This window comes from Geotrypetes seraphini, chromosome 2, assembly GCF_902459505.1.
Source record: "Geotrypetes seraphini chromosome 2, aGeoSer1.1, whole genome shotgun sequence".
Classification (NCBI taxonomy): Eukaryota; Metazoa; Chordata; class Amphibia; order Gymnophiona; family Dermophiidae; genus Geotrypetes; species Geotrypetes seraphini.
This window is the reverse complement of record NC_047085.1, coordinates 42,463,863-42,487,502: the sequence shown is the minus strand read 5'-3', so window position 1 is coordinate 42,487,502 and position 23,640 is coordinate 42,463,863. Positions and strand designations below refer to the sequence as shown.

Sequence of the window (23,640 nt, the reverse complement as noted above, 5' to 3'; positions counted from 1 at the left end):
GGTATGCATTCTCCAAATCACTGTTTGCAGCCTCTGGCAGGGATTTATTCACTGAAAAATTGAGCCCCCTGTGGATCCCCGGCAGCAGAAATCCGTGCAGAACTTACACCTTGAACTTACACCTTAGCTAGAACTTCAACAGATCGAGACTTGGGAGTGATCATCAGCACAGACATGAAAACTGCTGATCATGTGGAGAAGGCTTCATCTAAGGCAAGACAGTTGTTAGGTTGCATCTTGCCTGAAGTCATAATGCCATTATACAGAACCATGGTGAGACCTCATTTGGAATCTCTCGGCAGCATTCGATACCATTGATCATTCTCTTCTCTTAGACAGACTTCAAACTATAGGCGTCTGCGATCTATCATTACAGTGGTTCACTTCTTTTCTATCTAACTGATCTTCTACAGTATACTTTAATAACGCAAATTCTAAACCATTTTCACACAACTATGGAATCCCCCAAGGTTCAATTCTGTCTCCGTTGCTGTTCAATATCTTTCTTTCACCTTTACTTAGTCTTAGTCAATCTATAGGTTTCACCACTTACGCAGATGATATTCAACTGACCCACCCATTTAACCCCGAAAATCAGAACGAAATATTTCTAATCAATCAAAAACTAGAAAAAATAAAAAATTGGCTCACAAAAAATAAATTAGCTCTAAATATAACGAAAACTAAGGCCTTACTCTTCCCAACGAAACAGGGATTAAAACTATCAGCTCCTTTCTTAATAGACAATATATCTATTGAGTTAGTAACATCATTAAAGTTATTAGGAGTTATCATCGATGATAAATTTTCTTATCAAGAGCACATCAGCAATGTAGTCAAATGTTGTTTTTATCGTTCAATGTCTAAGCTCTTAGAACCACAATCCTTAAACATTTTAATTCATTCCCTTGTCATATCAAAACTAGATTACTGTAATTCACTTCTGTTAAATATCACCCAAAAGGAAAAAAAACGCTTACAAATAATCCAAAATACTGCAATTAAAATTATCCACAATGGAAAAAAATACGATCATGTAACACCTTTTTTAATAGATTCACACTGGCTTCCCATTAACCCAACGAATAACATACAAAATAGCACTATTAGCATTTAAAACATTATCCACTAATGAACCACAATTCATAGACCGGTTACTTGTTCCACATGACTCAACCCGTTCCCTGCGGTCTACTGCACAGGGGTTGCTTATGGTTCCTTCCTTAAAAATCATAGGAACCAGACGTCACGACATTTTTTCAGTTATGGCCCCCCTTACCTGGAATACTCTTCCCTTATACTTCAGAGAAGTCAAAGATCTTAATTTATTTAAAACTAATTTAAAATTTTTTCTTTTTAAAGCTTCTTTTAATCTCTAAAATAACTCTTTTTACCCATTTTTTCCCAATCCCAATGTTTTTTCCCTTACTAGACACTCCTTCTCTTTTCATTATGAAAACAGGATTTTGTAACTTTTGCCCTCCTTTGTCCTTCCCCTAATGTATTCCTGTTCGTCTGTAATGTCAGTCTGTTTACCCCTCTTTTAGTGTTATATACCAAACATTTTAATGTTGTATACCATATATTTTCAATGTTACTCGCTTAGTATGTAATAAGCAATTTATCCGTTTTAAGTTTTTTATTGATTTTTTCACATATCAACAAGTGTTATAAATTTTCCATACATTTATCTTAATACACTTGATATCTCTATAATGTATTTTATATAAACCATATTTTATATTATTTTTCTTATGAATTTATATAACATATATATTGTAATGATTTTATCAGTTATTTAATTATGAACCCTTTTCCCTCCCTTTATCACATTAATTTCTCATAAGACTATCATTCATTCATTATGATATATTTTTTATAATGTATAATAAAGAGAATAAATTCTTTACCCCTTCCCTCCCTCCCTTCTTTAACCATTATCTTATTATGGGAAAAAATTAAAACCAGTCATTGCAAAAATCTGTTAATGGTCCCCAAATCTTCTTGAACTTATCCATATATCCTTTTTGTGTTGCAAATGTACGCTCCATCTTATATATATGGCAAACTGAGTTCCACCAAAAATTATAGTTCAATCTGTCATAATTTTTCCAATTATGTGTAATTTGCTGTACTGCTACTCCAGTCAATATAAATAAAAGTTTATTGTTATTTGATGAAATTTGACTTCGAGCTCTCATTGCAGTACCAAACAAAATCGTATCATATGTCAAGGCTACCGGATTTTCTAACATCCTATTAATTTGAGGCCAAATTGATTTCCAAAATATTAATATGAATGGACAATAGAATAAAAGATGATCTAATGTCCCTGCTTCAAGATGACAATGCCAGCATCTATTAGACTTAGAGCTATCTATTCTATGTAAACGTGTAGGGGTCCATAAAGCTCTATGTAAAATAAAAAACCAAGTTTGTCTCATAGAAGCTGACAATGTGCATCTTAACCTCCAAGACCAAAGTCATGGCCATTGAGATGCATTAATCTGATGCTTAATCTCAATGCTCCAAATATCTCTAAGACCATTTTTTTTTTTTTTTATGTACGAATCCAGATATTAATTTATACCACATTGCGGCCTGGTGACCCATGGAATCTATCTGAAAACATAAGAATTCCATACTATGATAGTTATTAAGATTTTTCCATTCAGGGAACCCTACCTGAATGGCCTGCTTCAATTGCATCCATCTGAAATATTGTGATTTATTCAAACCGAATTTATTTTGCAATTGTGAAAATTCAAGCAGTTTACCTTTATTTATTACATCTTCTAAAATCCGAATTCCAGCAATCATCCAATGTTTCCAGATAATTTTAAAACCGCCAACTTTGATCTTTGGATTGAGCCATATTGTTTGAGTCGTTGATTTAGTTATTGGAATAGGAGTTAGATTACTTATATATCTTATAGTTTTCCAAGTATCAACAAATATTTTGTGATCCTTATATAAACCTTGGCATTTGAATACTGATAACATGACTCAGACGTAAAGGAAACATTAATCTCCATTCTAACCAGAACCAATCTGGTATATGTTCAATGGGCTCTGGGAGGATCCAATACATACCCTGACGCATAATATAGGCTTGATGGTACCTATAAAAATTTGGAAAATTTACCCCTCCCTCCGCAATTGGTCTTTGTAAAGATACTAGAGCAATTCTGGGGTTTTTTCCAAGCCAAATAAATTTTGTTAACATCTTATCCAATTTTTTGTAAAATGACCCCTGAAAAAAAATTGGTATCATACCCATTTGGTAACAAACTACTGGTAATATCATCATTTTTACAGTTTGTATTCTGCCCCACCAAGATATGCATAAAGGATTCCATTGTTCACACATTTCTGACACTTTTTGTAATAAATTTTTTTCATTAATTTTCATAGTCTCATCCACAGTTTTTGTAATCTAAATTCCTAAGTATTTTAATCCTTCTTCTTTCCAAATAAAAGAAAATGAGTTAAATAAACTTTTTGTACAATGTACATTGAGTGGAAGCACTTCTGATTTATTCCAGTTTATTTTATAACCTGAAAATTTTCCAAATTTTTCAATTAATTCAAGCAAATTTGGAATAGTTGTTTCCGGATTTCTCAAATAAAGTAAAATATCATCCTCATATGCTGATAATTTATATTCTCTATCTGAATGCGGAATACCCTGTATCTCCCTTACCTGTTCTATAGCTAATAATAAGGGTTCTAAAACGATATCAAAAAGCAAAGGAGATAGTGGGCATCCTTGTCTAACCCCCCTTTGTAGAATAAATCTTTCTGAAAAATTGTTATTGATATATAATCTAGCAGCAGGGGAGCTATACAATGCTTTTATTATTTGTATAAATCCGGATCCTATTCCAAACCATTCCATTGCCTGAAACATGAAGATCCATTCCACTCTATCAAAAGCTTTTTCAGCATCTAATGAAATAGAGAATGCTGGGTCATTAATGGATTTTGTCAAATATAACATGTGATGTGCCAGTCTAGTATTATGAGATGAGTGTCTTTGAGCAACGAAACCTGTCTGATGCATATCTATAATGAAAGGGAGAGCTTTAGCCAATCTTAATGCTAATGCCTTAGTTAAAATTTTTCCATCCACATTTATTAAAGAAATTGGTCTATAATTTGAAACCAAAGTGGGATCTTTATTTGGCTTAGGTAAAACTATAGTTATTGATTCAGCCATAGTACCTGTAATACAACCTTTATTTAGTTGTGTCTGATATAGTTTTAATAAATAGGGCATTATAATGTTTTGAAATGATTTATAAAACTCCACTGTATAACCATCTCCACCTGGAGCGGATCCAACCCTAAGGGATTTCAAAGCTGTATCTAATTCTTTTAAGGATATTGGTTCTTCTAAACTTCGTTTTATATGTTCAGGAATTTTTGGTCCTTTTATTAACTTTAAAAAATCTAAACCATCCTTTTCCTTTTTCGAATAAGGCTCAGAAGAATACAAATCTTTATAATATTTTAAAAATTGTTTTATAATGGGATCAATTTGAGATAAAATTTCACCATTCTCATTTTGAATAGCAATTATTTTTGTTTTTCTTTTTTTCGCTTTAAGATAATTTGCTAGCATTCTTCCTGCCTTAATCGAATTTCCATAATACAAAGCTTGCTGTACAAATAAATCTTTTCTAATAATTTTTGAAGAAATTTCATTATATTTACCTTTAGCTTTTAAAAGTTCTTGTTTTGTCAAATAAACCCATTTTTCAATTAATTTTGATTCTAGAGACTTCACCACTTTTTCCAATTCTGTAAATTGTTTTTTTTTTTCTTTTTTTATTTGCAATGCTGAATAAGAAATAATTTGTCCTCTAATATATGCTTTAAAAGCATCCCACAAAGTCTCTATTGAAATTTCTTCTGTATCATTAATTTGAAAATAATCTTTTATTTTTTCTAAAAGATTTTCACAAAAATCAGTATCTGTGAGCAATGTATTATTTAATCTCCATATAGGTCTATTTCCATTCTGATTTATTATTTTAATTTCAATCCACACTCCGGCATGATCAGATAGTATAATTGGATCAATGACAGCCTGTGTGACTTGATGTACTAATTGATTAGAAACAAAAATGTAATCTATTCTAGAAAAAGAATTATGAACCTGTGAGCAAAACGAAAATTCCCGACCATCAAAATGAAGAATACGCCAAATATCTTTTAAATCACAAGATTGTACCAAATTATCAAGGCCTAATGATTTTATAAATCTTCTCGGACTTTTATCCATCAGTGGATCCATAACAGCATTGAAATCCCCTGCTACTACTAGATTTGAAGTAGCAAGTGGAAGAATTAATTGTTGCAGAGTTTTAAAAAATTCATTCTGGTTCGAATTAGGGGCATATATATTGAAGAGCGTCATGGTGGTATTTCCCATGTCCATTTCCACATATATCCATCTTCCAAGAGGATCAGCTGCCTTAAATTTAAATGAAGCAGAACATTTTTTATTTATTAATATAGCAACACCAGCTTTTTTTCCTATTGCTGAAGAAAAGTAACATTGTTTGACCCAATCACCTTTTAGCTTTATAGATTCGTTATTTGAAAGATGGGTCTCTTGTATGCAGCATATATCAGCGTTCTGTCTTTTTAAAAATAATAATGCTTTTTTTCTTTTAATCGGGTGATTGAGACCATTAACGTTTAAAGATATTATCTTAAGACCCATTATGCATTAATATAATTTGTAATGTAACATCCCAATCTTCAATATTTTTTTTAATCTTTTTTTCCCCACATATAAGATAAAATAAAGAATTACCTATTGTACACAGACCCTTGAAATTTAATACCCCCCTATTTCCTCCCTCCCCACCCCATACATATACGAATACTTGGAAACGCAAAATTAGATCAGGTTTAACATCACTCCTTACAAGCTATAAATTACTTTAATATCACAAGCTCCATAGTAATAATATAAATGCTACTATTAAAATTCAACAATTTATATATCTTTGTTTTCTTATTTATATGAATACTTTTATTTATTTATCCAAATTTTGTTATGTTCAGCTAAATTAAATATATATAAGATATTTTGAATTTATAAAAAGGATAAGATTATTAGAATACTTTAAGCAAACATTTTATCTTTTATAACTTCAATCATTCATCTCATTCATTATAATTTCTATTCTATGAGAAACATTCATCTAAAATTAAAAGGTAAAAATTGTGGGGAAAAAAATAAAAATTAAAATCTATCATAACCCATTCTCTTACTCATTCTTATTCCTATTTTAATAGGTCAATTGAAAACTTTAATGATTCCTATCCATAAACCTTTTTCTCTATATCCGGTAAAGAACTGTATCTTATAGAGAATGGATTCAGCTTATATCTGAATCATAAAACATATTCTTACTATGAAGTTATTATTATTTTCTTTGTAAATACAGTTTATTTCATTCTATATTTTATATCTAATATTAAATATATTTTCATTCCGTATAGTTCCGTTGGTATGAATGCCTTTTTTTTTTCTTCAAGTTTCCTCTTCTTCCTCCGTAGACGTGATGACGTGAAAACAACCTTTTTTTTTTTTCCATTTCCAGTGTAGTTCATTGGTTGAATAGAGATTTCCTGTAAATGCATGCTTCTTCGTGTTTTTGTTCGGCAGTGTCATAGCAACCATCATACCTCGGGTATTTCTGTGTCTCTGAGGGACTATATGGCAGGGAGACATTCACCTCGCAATCCTCTCAGTCTATTTGAAATCCGACTCAATCCTCCAACTCCCTGAGTCGTGCAGCGACACACAGCATGAAGTCAACATTCCGCCCCTCCCCCATGTCAGCCACTCATCCACGCTCTCACCGAGCCAAGTTCCATGCTCGTGTCATCGATCTTTCTCTTTTTTAAAAGTAAGTTGGAAGATTCTATATATTCGAATCAGTTAATTCAAACTGTTTTTTTTCAAAGTCTATTTTCAGTAACGATTTAAAATAATATGAAATATAAACACATTCATTTGAAAAAAAAAATATCAATCTTGATAAACTTACTCAGCGTTTTATTTAAGAAGTCATTGGTTGTTCACATTGTTCTATATATTCTGCTAATTTCTTGTAATCTGTGAAGTTTTGTGTTTTATTTCCCAAAGTTACTTTCATAATCGCTGGATATAGAAGTCCATATCTTGCTCCTAGTGCTCTTAATTGAGGTCTTAAATCCAGTAGTTGTTTTCTTATAATTTTGAAGAAGCAGGCAAATTACAGGAATTTCTAGATCAATATAATTTGCCTATGGTTTCATGAAAGTATTTAGAAAATGTAATAAATAATATACTTAGATTATTTTTGGTTTATATTTTTGAGTGAAAATTGAAAGATATTTTATAAAGAAGGAAAAAGTGAAAAAAAAAAATAGAAAAGGAGAAAAATATTTTCTAGAAAATTGTTGAGGTTAGATTAAGGGGGGATCAAAATTTCAAACAAGATTTAAAGAATAGAAATGAAAATTTTAAAGAGACAATAAGAAAAGAAGATTTTGACAAGGTAATAAGAGGGATGGAGCATATAGGAAGTGAAAAAAATGAGGAACAATTATAAGATTTGGATGGTTTCTTAATGTGAGTTTATAATTTGCATTTGAGCGTGACTGAGATAATAATATGAGGACACAAAAATGCTGCATTGGAGAAATGTGGGAACTTAGAATATAATAAGATGAAAAATACAAAAGACTACTGATGTAAAGAGAAGAAGATGTGAAGATAGACTGATGGAAATGACTTGAGCATTATTTAGATTTACAATTTGCATCTGAAATTGACTGAGATATAAGGATGATGTTGCAAAAATACTTTATTGGAGAAAGATGAAATAGCAATCTGCAAGAAGATGGAATAAGAGACTGAAACAGCAGGATGAAGATGCATAAGTGTTACAGTTGTGCAGAATGGAGAATAGACTAATAGATTGAAGATGCAATGAAAATTAATGAGAGTTTTAAAAAATATGAGGTCTGCTTGGTTGAAATGTTTGATCCTTCTTTTGATGTAAGGTTAAAAAAAAAAATAAATAAATATTATAGGATGGAGTGATGTATGTTCCATTGAAGTTGTGAGAAACTTAGGTTAGACAAAAAAAAATAAAATAAAATAAAATAATAATATTAATCTTGGGGGGGTATATATTGTAAGAAATGGTTTCCGAAATATTGGGTATATACTTTTATAAATATATTAGAGGTATAGGATGGAAGAATGTTTGGAAATTTGAATGAGAGGGGAAGTATATAATAAAGAATTATAGTAAATATAGGTATTTAGGGTATTGAAGAATGGATTGACTGCAGGATAATATAGTGTTGGTTGTTTGAAAGATTAGAGAAAGAAAAATGAGTATGTTATTGCCTGTGGGGAGTTTATTTTTGCTCAGTAATATGTGCGTTTCGAAGTTTGCATTTGTGTTAGGGGAGGGGAGGGTGGGGGATGGGAATAGGGGGGATGGGGAAAGAGGGGAGGGGGGAGACTCATATATTGGTTTAAGGAAAAAGAAAAAATGTATATTTTATGTTTGAGTGGATTATATATGTATTTTATATTTTATTTGTAAAATGGGTTTTAAAATTTTTTCTTTGAATGTAAATGGCCTTAATCACCCTATAAAAAGGAAAAAGGTATTGGAATATATTAAACAACAAAATATAGATATATGTTTCTTGCAAGAGACACATTTGTCTGGAACAGAGTCTATGAAGCTGACAGATAAGTGGATAAAACAATGTTTATTTGCACCAGCGGTAAAAAAGAAGGCAGGAGTAGCAATATTGATTAATAAAAAATGTTCAGCAACATTTAATATGGTAAAGGCAGATCCTCAAGGAAGGTGGGTACTTGTTGACATGAGCATGGGCAGTAATACAATGGCGTTACTAAATATATATGCACCTAATTCGAATCAAAGTGAATTCTTTAAATCTCTACAACAATTAGTTTTACCACTGGCTACTACTAATTTAGTGGTGGCTGGGGATTTCAATGCTGTTATAGATCCAATAATGGATAAAAAGCCTAGTAGAATTATGAAATCAATGGGATTAGAAAATTTGATACAAGCATGTAATTTGAAAGATATATGGCGTATTCTTCATTTTAATGATCGGGAATTTACATTTTATTCACATGTTCATCAATCATTTTCAAGAATTGATTATATTTTTGTTTCAGATCAGATGGTACAGCAAGTTGTAAAAGCTGACATAGAACCAATAGTAATATCTGATCATGGTGGTGTGTGGATAGAAGTTAACTTAGTAGATCAAGATAATTCCAAACCTTTATGGAGGTTTGATAATACTTTGCTTGCTGATTCTAAATTTTGCACTGAATTTCAGATAAAAATGAATGAATATTTCAGACTTAATGACCTAGAGGAAATGTCGATTGGAATATTATGGGATGCTTTCAAAGCAACTATGAGAGGACAAATTATATCATATTCTGCGTATAAAAAGAAACAGATAAGAAAGCAATTTGCAAATTTGGAAAAAGAAATTAAAAATTTGGAATTAAAATTGGTTAATAAATGGGAACAAGAGACATTTCAATTATTGTTAAAAAAAAAATGTGAATATAATGAAATTTCCTCTGGATTAGTAAGGAAATAGATTTTTGCTCAGCAAACGATGTATTATGGTAGTGCAAATAAGGCTGGAAGATTATTGGCAAATTATTTAAAAGCAAAGAAAAGAAAGGAGAAAATAAGCATAATTAAGGATGAATTAGGACATTCTCATTCTCAAATTGGAAATATATTAAAACAATTTTTAAAATATTATAAGTCACTGAGTCTTATTTAGATAAAGAGAAAGATGGGTTGGATTTTTTGAGTTTAGTTAAAGGACCTAAGGTTCCTGATCATATAAAAGGAAGTTTAGATAAACCTATATCATTAAAAGAGTTACAAATGGCATTGAAATCCCTTAGAGTTGGGACCGCTCCAGGTGGAGATGGATTTACAGTGGAGTTTTATAAAGAATTTCAAATTTCCCTTTTACCATATTTATTAAAACTATATCAGGACCAACTGAATAAAGGTTGTATATCAGGCACTATGGCAGAATCTTTAACTATTGTTTTGCCAAAGCCAAATAAAGATCCAACATTGGTGTCAAATTACAGGCCTATATCTTTAATAAATGTAGATGGTAAAATATTAGCTAAGATTTTAGCATTAAGATTGGCTAAAGCTCTTCCGCATATAATAGGAATAAATCAAATGTTGGATTTGTTGCTCAAAGACACTCTTCAAATAATACTAGACTGGCATTTCAGATGTATTATTTAACAAGACAAATTAATGATCCGGCTTTTTCAATATCACTAGATGCTGAGAAGGCTTTTGATCGTGTAGAATGGAATTTCATGTATCAAGCTATGGAATGGTTTGGTATTGGATCTGGATTTATACAAATGATTCAAGCACTGTATAGCTCCCCAACTGCTCGTTTATACATAAATAATAATTTTTCAGATGCTTTTAAATTGCAGAGGGGAGTTAGACAGGGTTGTCCATTATCTCCTTTGCTCTTTGATATAGTTCTTGAACCCTTGTTGTTAGCTATTCAACAGGCAAAGGACATAGAGGGTATTCCATGTGCTGGAGTGGAATATAAAGTATCCGCTTATGCAGATGATATATTGCTTCATTTGAGGAATCCGGAAACAACAATTCCATGTCTACTGGAGATTATTAATAGATACACTTGGAAAATTCTCAGGATACAAAATAAATTGGAATAAATCAGAAATTTTACCTTTAAATGTGCATTGTACAAAAGGTATACTTGATTCTTTCCCTTTTATTTGGAAAGAGGATGGTATAAAATACTTAGGTATTTGGTTGAATAAAACACTCGAAGAGACAATGAGAATAAACGAAAAATTTTTATTACAAAAAGTAACAGAGTTATGTGAGCAATGGAATCCTTTACATTTGTCATGGTGGGGAAGAGTTCAAACTGTTAAAATGATGATTTTGCCTGTAGTTTGCTATCAATTGGGAATGATACCAGTGTTTTTTCAGGGGTCTTTTTATAAAAAATTAAATAGTATTCTGGTTAAATTTATTTGGCTGGGTAAAATTGCAAGAGTGGCTCTAGTGTCTTTGCAAAGACCAATTGAGGAGGGTGGGGTAAATTTTCCCAATTTTTATAGGTATCATCAGGCCTATATCATGCGCCAAGGTATGTATTGGGTCCTCCCAGAGCTTTTGGAACAATTACCAGAGTGGTTAAGGGTGGAGAGATCACTTATTTTTCCACTTAGGCTTGATCTTCTGCTTGGTATAAAAGTGCCTAGAATACGTAAAGACAATAAAGTATTAATAGATACTTGGAAAACATTACGATTTGTAGATAAATTAACTAGTGATTCTATTTTAAAATCGAAACAGCAGACTATTTGGGTAAACTCCAAGATACAAATAGGCGGGTTTAAGGTTGTCTGGAAGGATTGGATTAAAGCAGGTATAAGATCCTTAACGGAAGTAATTGATAATGGTAAGCTGCTTGATTTTTCACAATTGCAACATAAATATGGTCTGAATAAAAAACAAAGTTATAAGTGGTTGCAATTGAAGCAGGCTATTCAGGTGGGGTTCCCTGAATGGAAATCTTTAAATGATCATTACAGCTTAGAATTCTTATGTTTCCAGGCAGATTTTCTGGGACACCAGGCCGCAAAGTGGTATAAAATTATATCTAATTATTTGAATAAGAAACCAAAAAATGGATTAAGAGATATTTGGAGCATTGAGATTAAGCATCAAATTAATGCATCTCAATGGCCACGTATTTGGTCTTGGAGAATTAAAGGTACGATGTCGGCATCTATTAGGCAAACATGGTTCTTTTTGTTGCATAGAGCATTCTGGACCCCTACTAGATTACAAAAATTAGATTGCTCTAAGTCTAATAGATGCTGGCATTGTAAAATTGAAATTGGAACTTTAGATCATCTTTTATTTTATTGTCCATGTATTCAGGCATTTTGGATATCAATATGGGATCAAGTTAATATATTGATGGAAAATCATGTAGCATTATCCTACGACACAGTGATTTTTGGAATGTGTATGAGGGCCAAAAGTCAGATATCTGCAGCAAACAACAAATTATTGATGATTCTTACTGGAGTGGGAATTCAACAAATAACGACTAATTGGAAAGACTGTTCTAGATTGAATTGTAGTTTTTGGTGGAACTCAGTTTGTCATTTATATAAGATGGAAAGATTTCTTGCCTTACAGAGGGGATATTTTAAAAGGTTTAAGGAGGTGTGGAGGCCATTAATTGAATATTGTAATGATTAAGGGTTATTCTTTTTCCTTAGGGGATAATTTGTAAAAATGGGGGGGAGGGAGAGTCTAAATATGTATATGTTTGGATAAAATATTTTGTTGATAGGGGAGGAGATGGGAGGTGGGTGGAGGGAATTAAAACATGTGTAATAATATTGCTTAAGAATGTCAAGTGAGTGATGTGAATTACTTGTAATAATATTGTACACTTGTTGAAAGAAATAAAAAGGAATAAAGATCCCTAGGATAGTAGACTTGGGGGTGGGTCAGTAGAGTGGGCAGACCTGATGGGCTATGGCCCTTCTCTGCCGTCATCTTCTATGTTTCTATGGATAAGCCCATGGTTCCTGCCACCCCCTCCCATGTGCCCCACAGCATACAGACACTCCTCAGCTGATCATCCAGCACAAACCTGGCATGATATAGGGGTAGAAAGGCATAAGGAGTCCATCCCTATCGATTAAGCAAAATTGAGGGGCTTTGAAGCAGATAGTTAAAATAAAATTTGGAAATCCAAAATGGTCACTGCAGCAGCAATTTTGGTGCCAAAAACGGTCCAGGGGAACTAAACTAAAAGTAAAAAAAAAAAAATAAGATAGTTTTCAGAGGGAGAGGGACCCTACACCTTGACCCCAAAACTCCCAAATTCAGACCCCCTGATTTTCCCCATAGGCCTCAATAATCTTACTCACTGTGCCATGTGGTGCCTTCTGCTTCAGCTTAGAAGAGCAGCTGGAATGCTGGAGAAGATTTCTGTCTCAAACTTAACTCCATGCAAGTGGTCTTCAGGCTGCCAGTTGAATGAATGCCAGACTGAGCCTCAACCACTTCTAATCCTCATGCCACAACTGGGGGGGGGGCAGGGATTAAAATGTAGCTGGCTCCTGACAGCTGAACATGGGGCCAAACAGCCTGCACTCAAGCTCCTGATAAATCAGGGATGCAAGTGTTACAAGGGGAATGAACCCCGAGTTCCAAAAATATTAAACCAGGCTGGTTAGACAGGTATCCTCGAAGGTTGATCCTGCTAGATGCATACTTCAATGTAACGAGCCTGCTTCTTCTCCCAGGCAGAAATTCCAGACTAGTGGGAACCTTAGGGTACCAAGCTTCGAAATTCAGATCACAAAGAAAACCTAACAACATTTTAGAGCAGATCAGAAAAACACCTTCTCAACTTGCTTGCACAAGGGAAAACTGAGTAGGCACGAAGACAGCCTGCTGGAAAGAAGGCAGATGTGTGATATTCTGCAACAAATTGTGGGCTCATTACACTAGTAGAGAGTGTTTACCCTTCTTTCTGGCAAGGGAACGTGAAGACCTGAATCAATACTCCTCTAATAAAAAAAGTTGAGAAAATCTTATTGGTCTTGCAGATCATGCTATACTCAAAGGAACTACAAAGTTAAGATTATATATACTACTTCGCTTTTACTGATTTGTAACATTAACTTGTCCCATAACATGCTTCAATAAAAAAACTTTATTTTGTTAAGTAAAAAAAAAAGAAAACGTCCTTACCTGATTTATCTCCTTTTTCTAAGCTTTGTTCAGCATGTGGAAATACTCTCTGCAAGGCACCCAAAATCTTGTTAAGAGTATTTTGCAGCAGTGGCTTGATAACAGAAGATAATGCCTGCCCAGGTGAAACTACTGCTCTTTGAGAAGCTGGAACTATTTTTTGCATAGCCACTACAAAGTCCTTTGATGTGATGTTAATAGAAGAAACATCCAACTGTAGTTTTTGGTTACTGGTGTATATCTGAGGATAACGCCGGCGCAAGGCAGATAAAGCAGCTTCAGTGCATACAAACTTAATATCAGCACCACAATATCCTAGCAAAATTGAAAAGATAAGGTGCATTTAGATTTGTTCCTTAAACTGACTCAAAACATCTATGCATTGGCATACAGATAAACCAGCTCTCTTTCCCTAGAAAAAAAGATGCCTATACTTATACAAAGGGTTGTGGTGAACTGGATTAACTGCTCAGAGCCATAAACTTTGGAGAGCCACAGTAGTATTGGAAAAGTGGTAGTAAGGGAAGGAGAATAAACAGATCAGACATAAATAGTGACAAAGAGGAACCACTGCTGCTCCCCTTCCCCCTATTTTCCAAGCTGGCAACTGAAACGGAACAAAAAGTCATGGACCTGTTGCTATGTCCACTCTCCCCCCCTAGAATTCAAACCCAAAAACTATGCATCCATGAAGAGTCTAAGAAAAAGGGGAAATCAAGTTCAAGTTTATTAGGATTTTATATACCGCCTATCAAGGATATCTAAGCGGTTTTTACAATCAGGTACTCAAGCATTTTCCCTCTCTGTCCCGGTGGGCTCACAATCTATCTAACGTACCTGGGGCTATGGAGGATTAAGTGACTTGCCCAGGGTCACAAGGAGCAGCGCGGGATTTGAACCCACAACCCCAGGGTGCTGAGGCTGTAGATCCAACTACTGCGCCACACACTCCTCTCAAATGAATGAAATGACAGGAGGGCAATTCTGTTGTAAGTTTTCACAGAATGAAAGTTAATGTCAGTGCCCTTTGATACTGGTTTTCTTAGCAGAATACACAACAGGCAAGAAGCAAGAGAGGTTGGAGGAAATAGTAGAGTAGAGCTATTTTGTTTCCAAATATACACTCTTTCCTCCTGTCTCAGGTAATGATACCATAGAGGAGGGGTCAGAAACTGCTAATAGCAAGTACTGGCAAATAAGTCTAGCTAGTAGGTAAAACAGAAAATAGGCTATAAAATTCTGTATTTAAGCATGATTGGCTTCCTGTTCCCATTTTATGAATAAACTAAAACCTCAAGAGACAAGGTAAGGTCTTTAAAATTTAAAAAAACAGCTGTAAACAAAATAAGGTTGTTTCTTACCTACACACTTTTCTGCCAGTTCTTCCACGAAGATATCTGAAGGCTTGGGATTCCAATCTCGCATGTGAATTTTAAGAATTTCTTTTCTAGCCTTGAGATAAAATTTTTAAACACATTAATTAAAAAAAAAAAAAAAAAATTCATAAAGAGTTCAATCCTCCCCATATCTTGGAGCTTATTCATATACCTTACCAGAAATAACAAAATATTTAATGGCATGTTTGGCTATCAAGATTACAACAAACATTACACCAGTGCTTCACAAACCTCAGGAACCAAAAAAAAAAAAAAAAAAAAATTGGACCTAGCACTTAGAACATGCACAGCTTAGTCAAGCTGAGGCAAGCAGGTGGCATTAACTGCAGGCTACTTTTCCCTCCTCTTCATACTACTCCTAAGCAGAACCTCCCGACACGCTTGCATGCACCCTCCTCCTGCCTCATTCCCTAAAGTTGATCAGTAATTAAAGGAAAGAAGCATGGCTCTGCATCATGTCACAGCCTCCTGCTGCCTGGTACTGAATGTAAAATTTGAACCACATAGTTCAAATTTTGCATTAAGCGCCAAAGCAATGTGCAGTTCTTCCTCTTCTGCTTCTGGTCCTTGCTGGGCTAGGACTGTGAGCAGGGGTAAATGGAGACAAAGCTGGTGAGAGACATGGAGACATTTTTGAAAGTGAGGGGGGCAGGGATATGTATGCACAGGAGGTGGGGGAGTGCGAGGGAAACAAGAAAATGAACCATGGAGATGTGTATGTGCTAGGTTCAGGCATGGAGAGAAAGCTGGGAGGGAAAGGGGCTTGAGGGAGGACAGGTAGAAAGAAATAAACTAAGGGTATCCACCTGAAAAAACAACCCACATAGAGCCACCTTAAAATCAGAAGGAGATTTTAGAGCGTTAGCAACTGTAGTAGTAGTCCATAAGGAGGTTCTTCCAGAAGTCCTGCTGGTAGGGAGGCATGGGAAGAAGCATTGAGAGAGGCTACACAGGGTAGGTAAGATACGATTCCAAGGCTGCTGGGGTGGCTGCTGGGGTGGCTGAGTAGGTGATGGTAATGGGATTTTAAATATTGCCTCTCTGTGGTACAATCAAAGCAGTTTAAAGTTATATGCAAATAGCTTCTTTGCCCCTAGTAGGCTCACAATCTAAGTATTGTACCTAGGGGAATGGAGGGTTAAGTGACTTATCCAGAGTCAGAAGGAGCGGCAGTGGGAATTGATTCCATGTCCCCAGTCCACTGTGCTAATCACTAAGCTTTAGTTTGTGTTTACTGGAGAAATGGGAGAGAAGCTGACGCTGCAAAAGGCAGGTAGACCAGCAGCAGAAGGATTTAAAACTGCAGCTGCTGGGACAGATAGGCAACGGAAAGAAGCTAATGCTGCAGCTTTGCTGAAGAAGGGGAGAGTGAATTGGTGCACTGCCTCACCCACTTACCCTTAGCAGCATCTCTCCCATTGCCTCAGCACAGTCTAAAGACTCTTTTCATTGCCATATACACTGTAGGTGGGTAGGCAATGGGGAGAGCAGTAGCCTTTTATCCACTTCTTCCCTGCTACTCTGCTAACAGTACATCCCATTAAACACATTATGAATCTACAATTTGTAAGTATGCATAAATCACTCCTGACAGAATTCTGTGCAACTGCGCAGCGCAGAATTTACCATCTGTGCAGAATTCTGCACATGCTGCTGTTCTGCCCGTCTCCTCCTCCTCCCCTACATGGGTCAGGTCTCTACCTTCCTCTGACCTACCAACCCCCCATATGAGATCAGACATAGCTGTGGGCCTCCTAAGAAAGCAGCAGGGGCAGCAGCCGGCCAGCAGAGGCTGTGCTGTGAAAGAGCTGCAAGCAACCGGCCCTGTCAGGGCCTTCCCTCTGCCAGCAGGTATGTCATTTAGGTATGGATGGGATATCTTTTGAGAGTCAGTTAAGTAATATCAACTTTTTAGCCATCAATACAGCTCTCTTCAGAAATCCCATAATTCCAGGTAGAACAGGAAATGAGATGGCATACTTTTCAAGTAACATCCTCAGCTGAGGTTTTAGCATGACTGACCATATTAGAAATATGGGATAGGTTAATTGGTGCCAAAATAAGTTAATATGAAGACAGCTAAAACATGTACTGTAACTAACTCAGATTTGCATTAAATTTTGTCTACCGATATGACAATGAACAACCTCTAAAAGAAACTGAACCTTTATACTGGTAAAAGAGAAAAATTTGCAGGTTAATTGCTACACCACCTAACACAAAACAGCTTACTATCAAACAGTTAATGTAAATTCATACCTCTCTGTCTGGTAAGCTGAAAAGGAACTCTCTATCAAAACGCCCAGGTCTTCTTAAAGCAGGATCTATGGAATCCAGTCTGTTAGTAGCTCCAATTACAACAATCTCTCCTCGACTGTCTAAACCATCCATCAGAGCCAGAAGTGTGGATACTATAGAACTAACCAACAGAATTGTGACCATTACTTTGCAATAGATATCAAGATTCCCCATCCTTTTGTTCTTCCCCTTAAGTGTTCTCTTTCTATCAATTGTAGTTCCAATCCCTTTTTCCCTTTTGTGCCCGTTCGTCTTTGTTCCTAAAAATTTTTTCCCTCGGTTTGTTTTTGATTATATTGCATTTTAAGTGGGCGGTATAACACATTTTAAATAAACTTGAAGGTCAGGCATGATGTAATTATGCTAATTTAAATACCTATATCTATATCTATCTATCTATCTAATGGATCAGAAAGATGAACATTTTGAAATGTTTCTTGTGGAAGTCTGGTTTGTTTTTTCCAATTCCTTATTCATTTTATCATCTTACATCAAGTACACAATATTACAATCAACTGAATCATACACATCACTTGAAATTCTTTCTATTATCTTAAATATATAAATTATCTCCCCCCACCCATACTTCTCAAAAATATTGTAATAAAAAAAATCATACATGTGTTATATTCATAAATATTGATTAAACCTTTGATATAATTATATACCACCCCCCTTCCCATAATTATAATTATACTGTCAGTGTAAAAAAGCGTCTAATTACAATAAGTTATCAATGGCCCCCACATTTTTAAAAATTATTATAATTCCCTTTTTGTATGGCAAACAAATGACAAAACAGATAAACCAATCAACCAACAGAGGAAACAGAGATTAGGCTACCCTCTAAGGCTGTAAACATCAGCTCCAGATTTAAAACAAAACATGAAAAATGCTTCATAGATACATATTTTGGCTGCTGAAAGAAAAGTTCACTGGGAGTGCTCTGGACTGGTTTGGAAACCTGAAGAAAAGGAAGTTAGCTGGCAAGATCTAATTTCTCCTTCCTCATTGGCTCTCCAAACCAGTCCAGATGAGTGGGAGGTATCAAGGCAGAACTCAATGAGGGCAGGAAGCAGCCAAGCCAACCACCAAAACCTTGGCCCAAAATATAACTCACTCATGCTTGAATATCCAACCTGTAATGATGGCTGACTAACATCAGTCTTGATGAGAAAGAAAACCTTTGAACCAATCCAAAACTAACATTAATATCTTATCAGGTGTACAATGAGGGTAACTCTCCTCCCCTTGGACCTCTACTTTTGGAGTGCCACAGGACTCACCTTGGTCCCCTATTCTATTCAATATATATCTGACTACATTACAATACTTGAAATTATTTCCAACAGAATCAATCTTTACTTATGCAGACAATATTTTCACTCTGCTCAAAATTGACCCTTCTTTAAAAAGTTTACCATCTAGTATAAATTCCTGAATTTCAAGGATTCAGGAGTGGGTCTCATCGGTACGTATGAAATTAAACACCACAAAAACAAAACTTATGGTTTGGCCCTAAAACAGAAATGCTACCCTCTACAGCAGGGCTGCCCAAGTCCAGTCCTCAAGATTAGAGAAAGACATGGGGGGAAAAAAAAATTGTCCCCGTCACCACCCCTCAATCACTGCCCCTGTCACCACCCATCTCTGTAACCACCGTCCCCGCCCCGTCTTAGCAGCATCCATACAGCCTCAGTACTGCAATATTTAGCTTATTTCTTCCTTATAAATCAAAGTTCTGGCTGCTGAACTAGAGAAAGATGTTCAGCTGGCAGGGCTTTGTTTATAAATTTTTAAAAACACAACTAATATACTACTTTATCCTAGAACAAAAACCGAAAATAAATAGAATTTTGTCTATCTTTGTTGTATGGTTTCTGCTTCCCTCATCTCATTTGCGCCAAAAATAAACAAAAACCAAAAATAAAAATGATTTGGTGTCTTGGGAGGTAGGGGACTTGAAACCTACCACAGAAACTGTGAAAAAGTTTAAATCTTTCCACAAGCCATCCCCGAAGTTCCCATAAGAAATAATGGAGGTACTCAGTCTCTGTAGTGCCTTTGTCTGTCAGCGTTTTTAAAACAGTTGAGTGAAGAAAAAGGGCTTCAAGTCTGTGCATTTGGAACTGTTTCTGAGGCAGACTGCCTACCAGCCCACGACCGACTTCAAACTCCGCCTCCAAGGATTTTCTGCCATGCGGTTAGGGTGGGAAAGGCAGTCTTGTGCCTTGAAACCCAGGGTGGGTTTCTGTCCAGACACACATAGCCTGCGCTAGAAACTGGGTGACAGTCACCGGCCAGCAGATTCCCACAGGAAGGGACCCCTAGGTACTTGAAGGTGTCACACATTCAGGCTGGCTCTACAGATCCAGAGTTTCTTTGTGAAGCTCCAGTATGGCACTGCAGGACTGCATCCTTTTCTCCAACAGGGGACCACCAGGGAGGGGTCTCAAGGCACTGAAGCCACCAAAATGAACTTTAAGCAAAAAAATAAACAGAAGCAGAGCAACTGCAAAAGACTTCTGCTCAGATTGCTTGCAGAAACTGAAACTAGGGTTGTTTGCTAACTCTCAGGCTAAGGGGGTGGCGCATGTGTTCAGAAAAGATGTGGATTTCTGCAACACCTGGACTGCGGGTTGGAAATGAACACCTAGCATATGGAATCTGGAAGGGATGCAACAGATAACAGCTAAGTGGAGAAAAAGGATTTTCTGCCTCAGAAACATTTCCAAATGACCAGAGTTGAAGATCTTCAGACTGCCAGTCGGTCAGAAACTAACTATGACCTCCGCCCCCATATATCCTCATCATCAATGCACTAAAGCCACCAAGAAAGCGAACTTTAAACGAAAAAAAAAAAGCAAAGCAACTGCAAAAGACTTCTGTATTGCTTGCTTGCAGAAATTGTAACTGGATATGTTTGCTAGCTTTCAGGCTAAGGGGGTGGAGCATGTGCTCAGATAAGTGTTGGATTTCTGCAACTCCTGGATTGTGGGTTGGGATTGAACACCTAGCATATAGAATCCAGAAGGGACGTAACAATTTCAAAATAAACAAATATAGAATCCAGAAGGGATGTAACAATTTCAAAATAAACACATATAGATAGATTAAACATATGTGGTCTGTCAGATTCTCAAAATCAAAAATTTTAGGAAAAATAACTTAAGATTTGAGGTATTCACATTTTCTGGGTTAAATTACATGCATGTGTTTTAATTTTTAATAGTATGCACATACTTGCAAATAAAATGAGGCCTCAGGCATGCCTATTTAAATAGCAAGTAACTTTGGGTGTATTCAAGCTGTACATGCACAAGCTTACAAACTTCCATTTCTACACATAAAGCATTGATTTAACATGAAAATAGATTTGAATCTTTGCTGGATTTAAACTAGAACTGAATGGCATATTTTGCTATTCGGCCAAATACAAATTATTATTCGGTTGAATACTGATTATAAATAATGGGCATTGAACTTTATTTCAGTAGGATTTAGCACAGTAGAACTCTAGATTAAACACTTGATCTCATATTTCATGTTGCTTTTTATTAGTTATGTTATTTGTATTCAAACTTAAATCACTATTTGGGGTAGAATCGAAAAGACGACAAATATTTGGTACAGCCCTAATTTAAACTGACTAGATATACCCTAATTTTATAAGTGTTAATACATAAGAGTAAATAAGTCATCACAAGGAAAAAGGTCTGTCAAGCTAGAACTCTACAAAGAAACACTACCTATGAATTTGATCTTGTCTGCTAGATCGTACAGGAGCCAATCCATCTATTTCATCAAAGAAGATAATTGAAGGACGCATCTGGTATGCCTACAATGAAAAAGCTGCGTTACATAATGCTGCCATAGACAACATATTCCTGGTAATAGAATACGTGTAACTTACCTGATCAAACAACAAACGCAGTTGTCGCTCAGATTCTCCAACCCATTTACTCAGGCAATCTGCACCCTTTCTCATAAAGAATGCTACTCTTCTGTCACCCCGGCTGCACTCATTGGCAAGTGCCCTGGCAACGAGGGTCTTACCAGTACCTGGAGGCCCATAGAACAAACAGCCCCTAAAATGGTAAAGAAAGTTTTTGATTTTGTTGTACATCACTTCAGTACACTTTTTTGTTGTGCGAGATTAAGCAAAATGCATTTTATTTAAATCATCTCATGAAAAGTTATATTCAAAAGTACTGTTAGGTGTAAAGGTTCTTACTTCTAACAGAGGTTCTCTGTGGACAGCAGGTAGCATTCAGCTACACTTCTAGATGTCCTTCAATGGCCCTCAATCTGCAACCGTTTTCCAATTGCTCAAGCAAAGCTTCAAGAGCATCCTGAGCATATATGGAGGACTTCTTTGCTGCAACTTGTTCCACCCTACTTCAATCAATACCAACCTGTTCTGCAGGTTAATCTTTCCAAACCAACAGAAGTTGGAAAGAACTATACAAGGGGATCAAGAATGTTTGAGTAAAATAACTGAAAAATTAATGGAGTAAAACCTGGCATAATCTAATCTAATCTAATCTAAACCTTAAGTTTATATACCGACTGGTTCAAAAATAGGCCAATTTGGACTAGGGGGTTCTAGAACTATAGATCCTCTCCAAAATGACCAAATGCATTTCTACAGTTCAATGAATTCCAGCTAATGCAGGGCAAAACAATTTAAAGGGTGGCATTCCTTTCTCTTCCAAACTCCCAGACTGCCCCTACCCTGATAACTTATATCCCTTGCAACTGCCCCTCCCCCAAATTTCTCCCCCAGCTCAAAACCTCCCCTCCCCCACCTGCCACACCACACCACAAACCACCCCACCTTCAAGAACACACACATGCAGGGGATGCTAAAATTTCTTTATCCCTTTATTTTTCTTTAATTCTACTCTGAAAATTACAAGAATCATGCAGTTTTCTTACTGGTTGCTATGTGTATTGCTATCTATTGCTGTGGCCATACGTAAACTCTAAATATACTTTGGATCAACATGTTTAGAGAGGCCCTGCAAGATGTGCTCGGGACTCAAGATTAGAATTGCCAGAATGTCTACCTTTTGTAAAAGTCAGCAGAAGTTTACATTAATGTCCAGATAGTAGAATAATTGACAGAATAGCCAGACATATCCGAGTTTAAAACTTACATGCAGTTCTTTAGTTCCCCTGCCCTTCCTCCGTCCTAAGAGTAAGTCCACAGGTACCAAGGTACAGAGTAACCGAGACAGAGAGAGAGGAGACCAAAGATACCAGAGTAACCAGTTGGCAGTCTCTGCTAACAGCAACGATGTGAGCACTCAATTTGTGACAATGGAGGATCTAGAAATCGCCAGGAAGATGACCTCAGAAGCAGGACTAAAGTAGTTAGCAGAGCAACTTCAGGCCCAGCAGGAGAGCATGGAGTTCTGCTTTGCACAGACTATTGAGCAACAATGGCAAAGACATTAGCCCATACTACATGCCCAGCTCATGATACATCAGCTCAGCCCATGCTGTTAGACGCACAAGCTAAAGAACTGAAGCATCTAGCACAGGGGTGCCCAACGCGTCGATTGCGATCGACCGGTAGCTCAGGAAGGCAACTTGAGTCAATCCCAGAGCCCATCCCGGGCTCTGTGATACTCGTGTTACCATCCCGATCTACCGGGCCTATCAGCCTTCCTCTCCCCGACGTCAATGACGCCGACGCCGGACATTAGGCTGTTTTTGTCATTTGGGGGGGTGGGGGTGTGTGGTGGCGGCGGCAGCAGCAACAGCCTGAAAAAGAAATCATCCTGGCTCGGGTCGGTGTCATACTCGCCACTTCTACCTCTTCCAGCAGCCCTCTCCCTTCTACCTGCTTCCGGCCACACCCCCTGCTCCGCGGCTCTCTTCGGCAACTCAGCAGCAGCGATCGACACAAGCTTCTGACGTCGGGGCCTACCCTCTGCAAGTCCCGCTTGTTTCAACTTCCTTTTTCCACAAAGGCAGGACTCGTAGAGGGAAGGCCCCGATGTCGGCAGCTTGTCTTGATCACCGCTGCTGACGAATTGCTTAAGAGA

The 23,640-nt window shown here is 36.3% G+C and overlaps 1 protein-coding gene across 4 annotated transcripts in view; it reads right to left on the bottom strand.

The window, feature by feature from the left end:
* Nucleotides 1-23,640, bottom strand: part of ATAD2 (ATPase family AAA domain containing 2) — a 332,232-nt gene that overhangs the window by 148,796 nt on the left and 159,796 nt on the right. For all 4 annotated transcript variants that reach the window (XM_033933747.1, XM_033933750.1, XM_033933746.1 and 1 more), the window contains 5 exons: nt 21,501-21,675; nt 21,337-21,425; nt 17,549-17,708; nt 15,254-15,344; nt 13,893-14,207 (listed from right to left, as the gene is read on the bottom strand). In XM_033933747.1, coding sequence (XP_033789638.1) covers nt 13,893-14,207; nt 15,254-15,344; nt 17,549-17,708; nt 21,337-21,425; nt 21,501-21,675 — 830 coding nt within the window. The remainder of the gene's footprint in view (nt 1-13,892; nt 14,208-15,253; nt 15,345-17,548; nt 17,709-21,336; nt 21,426-21,500; nt 21,676-23,640) is intronic.